This window comes from Acanthochromis polyacanthus, chromosome 6 (genome assembly GCF_021347895.1).
Source record: "Acanthochromis polyacanthus isolate Apoly-LR-REF ecotype Palm Island chromosome 6, KAUST_Apoly_ChrSc, whole genome shotgun sequence".
NCBI lineage: Eukaryota > Metazoa > Chordata > Actinopteri > Pomacentridae > Acanthochromis > Acanthochromis polyacanthus.
Window position 1 is genome coordinate 5321100 of NC_067118.1, and position 10695 is coordinate 5331794.

Consider the following 10695-nt stretch of genomic DNA (forward strand, 5'->3'; position numbering starts at 1 on the left):
AGATCCTGATGTGGGGTTGGGGGGTGGGTGTGTGGGGCAAGAGGGGCATGAGACTTCACACCTAGAGCATTACAGAGGTGTGAAAAACTAATTAGCATCTGGCCTGTCTGTCTAGTGTTACTCAGGACACTCACTGGATGAAACGAGACAAATCATGACAGACAAAAAAACATGTCATGATTGGTTGATAGATCTGTTGCTATTGGTCAGCCCCTGGACCATGAAACCTAAAGGTGAGTGTCCACTAGATGTGATTTTCCTGCATGTGAACGCGACACATCTGAAAATCACTCTCATGGTGGGCGGTCAGTAGCAGAGCACAACATTGTCACATGACAGCACTCGAGCAACAGCTGATCACTTCGTGGTCATGTGACCGAGCTTTCAGCTTGATGGTCCAGCAGACAAGTCGGAAAAACACAGCAGCTTGGCGGCAAACTTTCTCTTTTATTTTAAAAATCTTCAGCAAAAAATATTTCTGAAAGCATCTGAGGTGAGAAATAAGCCGTGCAGCAGCTGTTCACTGAAGCTCAAACATTGTCATGTGACAATTTTGTGGCTCTCTAGTGACGTCCACCATGAGTGTGATTTTCAGATGCAGTTCGTTTACATGCAAGAAAATCACATCTAGTGGACATGTGGCTAAACACACCATGACAACAAGCTTGTGGCTCCTCTGATTGGCTGACTGCTGTCTCTGTGTTTCTGTCTCCATTCTGCTCTCAGCTTCACTGAGAAGCTGCAGGTTTACAGGAGACACTGGATCTTTGCTTTGATACTGACTGTGTTTAGTAGAAAACTGCTGGAAGCAGCAGAGACTGATGGAACCTTCTACTGACCTCAGAGTCTTCAGGCTGCAGTCTGGACTCTCCAGAAAACCACTCAGATGTTTCACTCCTGAATCCTGCAGGTTGTTCCTGCTCAGGTCCAGATGTTCCAGATGGGAGGGGTTGGACTTCAGAGCTGAGACCAGAGAATCACAGCTGATCTCTGACAAACTGCATTCCACCAATCTGAATAAAGAATAAAAGATGTGAGTTGAGGAGACAAAGTTCCTGCTTGAAATCATTCAGAGTTTCATCATGAGTTCAGAGCTGAAGAAGCTTCAGAAGGTCCAAGTTTACAAAATGGAAACTCCAAACAGCTGAAGCCAACAGGATGCAGCTTCAAACAGTCCAACAGAAGCAGTGAAGAAGAGCTCTCATTAATATTAATGACAACATGCTGCTGCTTCAATAAAGACGGAGTGACTTCAGCTCTGAAACTCTGCAGCTCCACCAGTGGCTCCATCCACACAAACTCATGCTGAGCAACAAACACAAGGAAAAACACTCTGACATTTATTTCACTTTCTGCTCACAGTCACACAAACACACAAGAAGGAAACGTGGACAAAATGAGGCTCCAGACTCTAAAATATCTTCATGTTGTGGAACCATGGAGACGTTTCCATCAGGACTCTACATTCACATCATTTCATTCTTCATCCATCTGTCACTGATAGTGGAAAGTGTCTATCACAGTTTTCAGAGGACCAGGGGGGTATTCCACGAAGCTGGCTAAAACAGGCTGGGCTTACACCGGTAAGCGTGACTTGAACAAGCGGCAACTTTAATCTCAGCTGCAAGTAATTCCACAAACGAGGCTCAGCTGTTTTTCAGAGACGCTTATTCAAGCCAGGCTGAGCACGCGTCCGGGGGAGATAAAAAGCCCCAACGTGTCGATCGCCGAAATGATGATATTATGTCTAAAAACAGAGTGGAGAATTTCTCTTCGGCGGAGCAGAAACTTCTCACGGAGTTGTAGGAGGACTACAGGGAGATTATCACAAGAAAAGGCAACACGGTTGCAATAAATAAAGCTCGAGACGCTGCCTGGCAAAGCATTGCCGACCGTTTAAATGCATGTTTTTTTTCATTTTAATGAAGCACTTAGTCTGAGCGTACACACGCACACATGTCTGAAAATTTAATTTTCAGAGGGCAAGTTTTTGACACTGATTAGGGATAACCCACAACTGCAGTGGTTGATGACTTTTGTTTACTCACCCTGAAGTTTGTCACACTACTGTGGCCCAGAGGAGATCAATCTTGATGAAATAAAAGCTTTTCAAAACCCATTGAAGACATTTTTTTATGTGTGTATAAACATACACACACACACACACACATATATATATATATATATATATATATATATGAGAGAAAGAGGCTACAACATAGCCTGGTTTTTGTATAATGTGACGATGGTTTTCACTTTTTACTCTGGTAGGCCTAATTCATGTTCTTGATTTGACAAATATATATCCACCATAGATGAATAAAGCAGCAGGTAACACCTAAAACCAAAGTAGGAATACTTTGGGGAAAAAGGGGCAACTTCACGTGGAGATGTTTCATCAAACATTCAAACTTTGAATGAAAAAGCAGAAAAAAACATGTAGGCCTATAGAGGAGATGTCATTTTTATTAGAGATGATAGTGCTACTGTGGCCTACATTTAAATAAGGGAGAAGACACAAATGAGCTTGTACACAAAATAGTTCTCTCATCATTTGGCATCACCTTTGGATTATCATCATGATCAGATTGGACCGCTGGTCAAAGGAAGGTATTCTTTATGGAAAACTGTGGCTGTTGTGTCCTGCTTATTTTAAGACAATCTGTGCCTATTCCTGTTACGTGTTGACTACACTTTGAGGGTGAAAGAAGAAAGAAAATAAGATATTTCCAAGTATTTACCGCTGGTGGATTCAAACCCACGGCGCAATGAAAAGTAAAACCACATTTAATCTACTTAACTACGCTCTAACCACTGATCTACAGTTGCACACTGTGACAAAATGTGTAGTGTAATATGATATAGTTTGATTCACGGTTATTCCGGCATTATTTAAATAAGAAAATTTAAAAAAGGTCTCAATGTATGTCACCGAACAAGAACATCATTGATTACAGATCAAGATGAATTTAATGTGTAACATGCGGTTCACAGGCGTCTTTCTGAAGCTCGTCAGAACCTTCTCTGACATGGGGCTAAAGTAAGCTTGACTGTTAGCCTGCCCCGGACCAGGCTTGTCACTCTGGCTGAGTTACCATGGTTACCAAGCCAGGCTAGCCCTAAGCCTTGTTGGTGGAACTAAACTCTCACTAAAGTTAGCGAAGCTGACCGAAATAAGCCAGGCTTAGACCTAAGCCAGCTTCTTGGAATACCCCCCTGGTGACGTCTTCAAACTCTTTTCTCAAACACAAACATCTTCACTTTCAAATGACTCAAAACAGAGAGAAGAAGAAAATCAGCAGAAAGTGAAGCAGGAAATGTTCCCATTGCTCCTGATAAATGACTTCAACTGTTCATCAACTGTCACAACTTTTGCTGCTGGATTTTCTGCTCATTCAACAACTGATGGATCAGCTTCATGTTTCATCAGCAGATAAATCAAACGGCTGCATCTTGGATTTCAACATTTCACTTTCTCAAACATCACATGGCTTCATCCAAGTGTTGAACCAGCAGATGCTGAATATTAGTTTCTGTCTCTCAGGATGAAAAACTGCTTCAATTACAGCTCAAACTATCAGTCCACTGTTTGATGAGTCCATCAACAAAAGCTTTCAAACATTTACATCATGGTTTCACTCATTTATCCAGTAAAAACATCAAACTGCTTCCACTTTGTCCACTGTCAACACTCTCTGTTTTCTGTCACATTAAACTGAATATTTGTGCTTCTGGACTGTTGCTGGAACAAAACCAGACATTTGAAGACGTCACCTTCAACTCTGACAAACTGTTTACAACATTTGATAAACTAAACCAGTGAAACACCTGAAAGCTTCATCAGGAATAAAAACAGCTGCTAGTTGCTGCTGTCACTTTGAATGAAAGAGAAACATGAGGTCAGATATGAGCTGAAGATCACGTGTGTCAGAGTTTCACAGTCAATTATTCACTGGAGGATTTTTCTGCTTTTATTCAGCTTTGAAATGTGCAGCTCAACATTTCTCTGCCACAGTCCAAGGACTAAAGCAGAGAAGAAGAAAACAGACGTTACCATGAAGATCCTCAGTGTGGATCAGTAGAACATCAGCCTGATGGCTGCAGTTTAGAGTCACCACAACTTTACATCACATTCATCTCAGCACACAAAGAAAACATGATGTCTGACCCCAGAGTCTTCAGGATGCAGTCTGGACTCTCCAGAAAACCACTCAGATGTTTCACTCCTGAATCCTGCAGATTGTTGTAACTCAGGTCCAGATGTTCCAGATGGGAGGGGTTGGACTTCAGAGCTGAGACCAGAGAATCACAGCTGATCTCTGACAAACTGCAGCTCATCAATCTGAAAAAAAGAATAAAAGATGTGTATAAAATCATTGATGATCCATCAGATGTGTTCAGGTTCTGAATGTGCAGATCAACATTACTTTGTCCTCATCAATCAGCTTTTCTCTAAAAGCAGCAGAGTGACTTTGTCCTTCTGTTATTGTGGATCATCATCATGTCAGCCTTCTACACACATCATCCACATGTCAGCACAACATTCATCCACCTATTCATGTCCACACATCAATAACATGCTGCATCATCAACAGGATCAGGATCAGTCAAATAAAACTGAACTCAACACAAACCAAAGAAATATTTCTCCTTCAGTCAGTAAACTTTGTATAAACTGATCTGAGTTCAGAGGATCTTCTGGATCCAGATGTGACTCTTTAGTGGAAATTACAAACATTCATTTAATTAAACAAATATCACTCAACATTTCATGTGGTTTCTGGAACAAACACTTAAGTTTTGTCACAACAAACTGAATTTCGGTCAAAAAACATAAAATATGAACCAGAGCAGATTTAAAGCTTCATGGATGGAAGTTCTGTTGAACATAAATGAGCTTCAGTTGTCATTAAACACATCAGATCTACAACAGTAACAGACAGACAGTGAACTGACCTCAGAGTCTTCAGGATGCAGTCTGGACTCTCCAGAAAACCACTCAGATGTTTCACTCCTGAATCCTGCAGGTTGTTTCCACTCAGGTACAGATGTTCCAGATGGGAGGGGTTGGACTTCAGAGCTGAGACCAGAGAATCACAGCTGATCTCTGACAAACTACAGCGAACCAATCTGAATAAAGAACAAAAGATGTGAGTTGAGGAGACAAAGTTCCTGCTTGAAATCATTCAGAGTTTCATCATGAGTTCAGAGTTGAAGAAGCTTCAGAAGGTCCAAGTTTACAAAATGGAAACTCCAAACAGCTGAAGCCAACAGGATGCAGCTTCAAACAGTCCAACAGAAGCAGTGAAGAAGAGCTCTCATTAATATTAATGACAACATGCTGCTGCTTCAATAAAGACGGAGTGACTTCAGCTCTGAAACTCTGCAGCTCCACCAGTGGCTCCATCCACACAAACTCATGCTGAGCAACAAACACAAGGAAAAACACTCTGACATTTATTTCACTTTCTGCTCACAGTCACACAAACACACAAGAAGGAAACGTGGACAAAATCAGGCTCCAGACTCTAAAATTGTTCTGATCCCTGCTCCTGCCCTTCTTTCTCCTTCTCCCTCTTTTTCTCTTTCTCCCTCCTCTCTTACACACGTGGACAAAATTGTTGGTACCCCTCAGTTAAAGAAGGAAAAACCCACAATTCTCACTGAAATCACTTGAAACTCACAAAAGTAACAATAAATAAAAATTTACTGAAAATTAAATAATCAAAAACAGCCATTACTTTTGAATTGTTGATTAACATAATTATTTAAAAAAACAAACTAATGAAACAGGCCTGGACAAAAATGATGGTACCTCTATAAAAGATTGAAAACTATTTGACCAGAGTGACATGATTAACTCAGGTGTGTCATTTAATTGACATCACAGGTGTTTCCAAACTCATAATCAGTCAGTCTGCCTATTTAAAGGGAGACAAGTAGTCACCCTGCTGTTTGGTGAAAAGGTGTGTACCACACTGAACATGGACAACAGAAAGCGAAGGAGAGAATTGTCCCAGGACATCCGAAAAAAAATTATAGACAAACATCTTAAAGGTAAAGGCTATAAGACCATCTCTAAACAGCTTGAAGTTCCTGTGACAACAGTGGCTCATATTATTCAGAAGTTCAAGACCCACGGGACAGTAGCCAACCTCCCTGGACGTGGCCGCAAGAGGAAAATTGATGACAAATTGAAGAGACGGATCGTTGGAATTGTATCCAAAGAGCCCAGAGCAACCTCCAAAGAAATTAAAGGTGAACTCCAAGGCCAAGGTACATCAGTGTCAGATCGCACCATTCGTCGTTGTTTGAGCCAAAGTGGACTTCATGGGAGACGACCAAGGAGGACACCACTGCTGAAAAAAACTCATAAAAAAGCCAGACTGGAATTTGCAAAAATGCATGTTGACAAGCCACAAAGCTTCTGGGAGAATGTCCTTTGGACAGATGAGACCAAACTGGAGCTTTTTGGTAAGGCACATCAACTCTATGTTCATAGACTCAAAAACCAAGCATACGAAGAAAAGAACACTGTCCCTACGGTGAAACATGGAGGAGGCTCAGTAATGTTTTGGGGCTGCTTTGCTGCATCTGGCACAGGGTGTCTTGAAAGTGTGCAAGGTACGATGAAATCTGAAGACTATCAAGGCATTCTGGAGAGAAATGTGCTGCCTAGTGTCAGAAAGCTTGGTCTCAGTCGCAGGTCATGGGTCTTCCAACAGGACAACGATCCAAAACACACAGCCAAAAACACCCAAGAATGGCTGAGAGAAAAGCGTTGGACTATTCTAAAGTGGCCTTCTATGAGCCCAGATCTGAATCCCATTGAACATATGTGGAAGGAGCTGAAACATGCCATTTGGAGAAGACACCCATCAAACCTGAGACAACTGGAGCTGTTTGCTCATGAGGAGTGGGCCAAAATACCTGTTGACAGCTGCAGAACGCTCATTGACAAATACAGAAATCGTTTAATTGCAGTGATTGCCTCAAAAGGTTGTGCAACAAAATATTAAGTTATGGGTACCATCATTTTTGTCCAGCCCTATTTCATTAGTTTGTTTTTTTAAATAATTATGTTAATCAACAATTCAAAAGTAATGGCTGTTTTTGATTATTTAATTTTCAATAAATTTTTATTTATTGTTACTTTTGTGAGTTTCAAGTGATTTCAGTGAGAATTGTGGGTTTTTCCTTCTTTAACTGAGGGGTACCAACAATTTTGTCCACGTGTGTATATCATCTTGTCTCTCTCCTTGTCTTGTCCTCCTCTCCCTCTCTTTGCACCTCTTGCTCTCTCTGTCTGTCTTCCTTCATCTCTGTGCCTCTCTCTCTCTCTCTCTCTCCCTGCTTCACCTGCCTGCACTCAGCTCATTACTGCAGGTGACACACATTGTAGTAATCAGCTCACCTGCCCACAATCTCACCTGCTCACTATTTAAGCCCTGTTCATTCACTTACCCTTTGCCACATCATAGACTCACAAGCATTCATAGACTCTGTTCCCCTTTTAGATTCTGTTCTTAGCAGCAAGCCCTGCTTACCTCCTGACTGCTTCAGCTCCATGGACTCCCCTCTCATTCCTGCTAGTTCATCTTTTTGTTCCTTGTCTGCCCACCTTGACCCTGTAGCTTTGCTTCCCAGATTTTGTAGGTATTCCGTTTCGTTGCCTGCTTCAGTTTATCCTTGTTTGGTTTTTGTAGATTAGCTGTGGGTTTTTGTGGTGTGATTTATTTTAGAATAGATTTTGTTTTGTTTTCCCCCCTGTTCAGTTTCCCTTCTTCTGTCTTGGTTTAGTTCCTGTTTTGTTTCAATAAAATGCCATTTTCCTTTTGACCAACTGTCTGCCACTATCTCTGCCTGCATCTGTTCTCTGACCCCTCCTGTAACAAAAATATCTTCATATTCTGGAACCATGGAGATGTTTCCATCAGGGGCCTGTTTCATGAAGCAGGTTCACTGAAAACTCTGAGTTTCTTAACCCTGAAATGAGGGAAACTCAGAATTTTCCGTTTCACGAAGCGAGGTAACTTAACCCTGAGACAGAGGGGTAACTCGAGCCTGTTTCACAAAGAGGGGTAACTTAAACTCTCGGTCAGTTACCGCAGTAACAGACTCTATGACTCTAACCTGCTCGCCAGCAGGTTTATCTGAGAAAACCTCGAGTTTCTCTCCGTCTCTGCCCTCTTTCAGCCACACACGCTGTTTCATTTCCTCATTCATTCAGTCAGTAAGCGAGCGAGTTTTGGCGTAGAACAGCTTTTACTAATGATCCAGTGGATAAAGGAGCAGCATTACTGCACAGATAATTAAATATTCGTCGGTAGATTGTTATCAGACCGAGCATAAATGTTCTCGCACTTCCGGACAATTATCGGTTTGAGCGGTACCGTTTCGTAATCGTTTCAAGTCCATAATCTACATAAACAACCTAATCTGTCCTTACATTTACATTACCAACCAGTCATGCTCTCACATCCAGCAGATATTGTGTGTTGCGCTGCGGTCACGGCCGCCTTAATGCACGGGCTTACCTGGGCTGAAACCCAGGGGCCTACCAAGTTCAGGGGCCTATCAATGAGCTGGAAAAGTCACACTGTTTTTGTTGCTTGTCAAGTTCTCTGTCAATCATTTTATACTTCACATTCGTGGCTGGCAAGACCCGCCCCACTCTCATTGATTACTGTTGTTGTTACGTCCACCTAACTTTCCCCCCTTGAGTGACAGCTGAAAAATGACGGGAAAAAAGAAATTTGAGAGCGGCGCTCACAAAAGAAAGGTGTTTCGGGACAAAGAAACCCAGAAAAAGCAATTACTTAAGAGCATCCCAAAGCTAACAGGATTCTTTAAACTGTCCGAAACGGATGGTGGTGGCTGTTCAGCGGCATTGAGTTTACCGGAGGCAGCAGACGAGGCGGGGCTCGCGCAGGTAGAAGTAAGAGAGGAAAAGAGAAGAGGAGCGGTGGATGAGGGAGGAGGAGACGAGGAGAAGGATCAGGGAGGAGGAGACGAGTCCGGCAGTGGCCCTTACAGCAGCAACCCGGGCCTCTGGGGAAACAAAATTGACCGGCAGGCGCGCGCTTACTGGGCGAAAATGGGACCAGAGACGTGTCAAAATAAAAATGCCGACCTCCGTGCATCAGAGCGCACATACAAACACTAGAGAAGATTTTTCTCAAAAACATATTTCCACCGCAAACTGAGTAACGGGGAATATGTAAGTAGAGAGTGGCTTTATTATTAACCATCAGTATAGCGTGTTTTGTTTTGGTTTCAAGATTTTTGGCGAGAGCAACGAAAAGTCTGCATTTGTTAGTGGGGGTTTCTCTGACTGGAAACATGCAGGTGATCGTATATCAGAACATGAAACCTCTGACATCCACAGAAAAGCCATGATTGCTTACATCAATCAAGCAGCTGAGAGTGGGACAGTGGACTCAGAACTTAGAAAACAGTTTGATGAGGAGTGTGATTATTGGGCACAGGTTCTACAGAGGGTTGTTACTGTTGTGAAGTATTTAGCTGAGAGGGGACTAGCTTTCCGGGGAGACAGCCACAAGTTTGGAGACATCAAGAATGGAAATTATTTGGGCAGCATGGAGCTGATCAGCCAGTTTGATCCCTTTTTAAAAGCTCACATTGAAAAACATGAAAACGCTGGCAAAGGAAATCCATCCCATCTCTCTCTGAATGTGTGTGAGGAATTCATACAGCTGATGGGACAGAAGGGGCTGGATGAAATTACCAGCAGAGTAAAACTAGCAAAGTATTTTGCTATCAGTGTGGACTCGACACCTGACATCACACATGTGATGTCAGGTGATCTCCATATGAGATTTTCAATCTTTCACCCATATTGGTTTTAAGTAAAGCATGCACTGATGTTATACAAGTGCATTTTGTGTTCATGTAAGTTGATCAATAAAAGTATGCTGGTGTTTTCTGGCTAAAGAAGGAAACCTCACAGTTGTTTGTCGTAAAAGAAACTGATGCATTTTTTTTTTTAATGTAGAGGAGTAGGGGGGCCTACAAAACCTCTCAGCCCCAGGGCCTACCATTAGGTTAAGGCGGCTCTGGCTGCGGTTCTTTGCAAATGGAAGTTTTTATATGATGTCGGAGATGCAGAGTAAGGCAACCGTATGGAGGACAGTCAGAAAAGTATTCCTGGCTCTGAAACGACTTTTACCATCATTGTGGTTTTCCTGGACATAAACCTGTCAGAGCTGTCAGGTTTCTGCCCCAGCCTCCCCTTTTGTTGTTTGGCCCTTTGGCTCCCTCTGTCTGCTCCCTGCCTACTCTGCACCTGGCCTCTGATTGTTGTCACCTGATGCAATCAAGCTCAGACTCATTTCACCTGGTCCTCCCCTCTGTATTTAAGCCCTGCCATTTCTTTCAGTTGTTGCTGGCTCATTGTCTTGGATTCATTTGCTTCAGACTCCACTCCCTCTTACCTCTGGATTACACCTGTTACTACATCTCTCCATTTTCCCCTCAGTTGTGGATTAACACTTTTGTATTTTGTATTTTGTGGACTTCAGTTTGTTTTTTCACCATCAGTTATAGTTTCCGTTTATGTGAGTATTTTACCTCAGCCCTGTGGTTTAGTTTCCTTTCAGTCATTTCAGTCTGGTTTTCAGTTTTGTTGTAGATGGTTTCTTATTTAATAAAACTCCTTTTCCTTTAAACTTCTGT

General features: G+C 42.3%; 1 protein-coding gene and 2 long non-coding RNA genes across 16 annotated transcripts in view; 2 read left to right on the forward strand and 1 right to left on the reverse strand.

Moving 5' to 3' along the window:
* LOC127534553 (uncharacterized) overlaps positions 1 to 989 on the forward strand; it is a 34599-nt gene extending 33610 nt beyond the window's left edge. The window contains exon 2 of the long non-coding RNA XR_007942709.1: positions 926 to 989. This is a non-coding gene — a long non-coding RNA (uncharacterized LOC127534553). The remainder of the gene's footprint in view (positions 1 to 925) is intronic.
* Positions 1 to 10695, forward strand: part of LOC127534550 (uncharacterized) — a 532033-nt gene that overhangs the window by 39487 nt on the left and 481851 nt on the right. The gene's annotated exons all lie outside the window — the stretch shown is intronic.
* Positions 1 to 10695, reverse strand: part of LOC110947664 (NACHT, LRR and PYD domains-containing protein 12-like) — a 155838-nt gene that overhangs the window by 36787 nt on the left and 108356 nt on the right. The window contains exons 10-12 of one of the 14 annotated variants that reach the window (XM_051949994.1): positions 4957 to 5130; positions 4169 to 4342; positions 840 to 1013 (exon numbers count right to left, since the gene is read on the reverse strand). The exons of the other annotated variants lie outside the window; for them this stretch is intronic. Coding sequence (XP_051805954.1) covers positions 840 to 1013; positions 4169 to 4342; positions 4957 to 5130 — 522 coding nt within the window. The remainder of the gene's footprint in view (positions 1 to 839; positions 1014 to 4168; positions 4343 to 4956; positions 5131 to 10695) is intronic. 14 annotated transcript variants of the gene reach the window in all.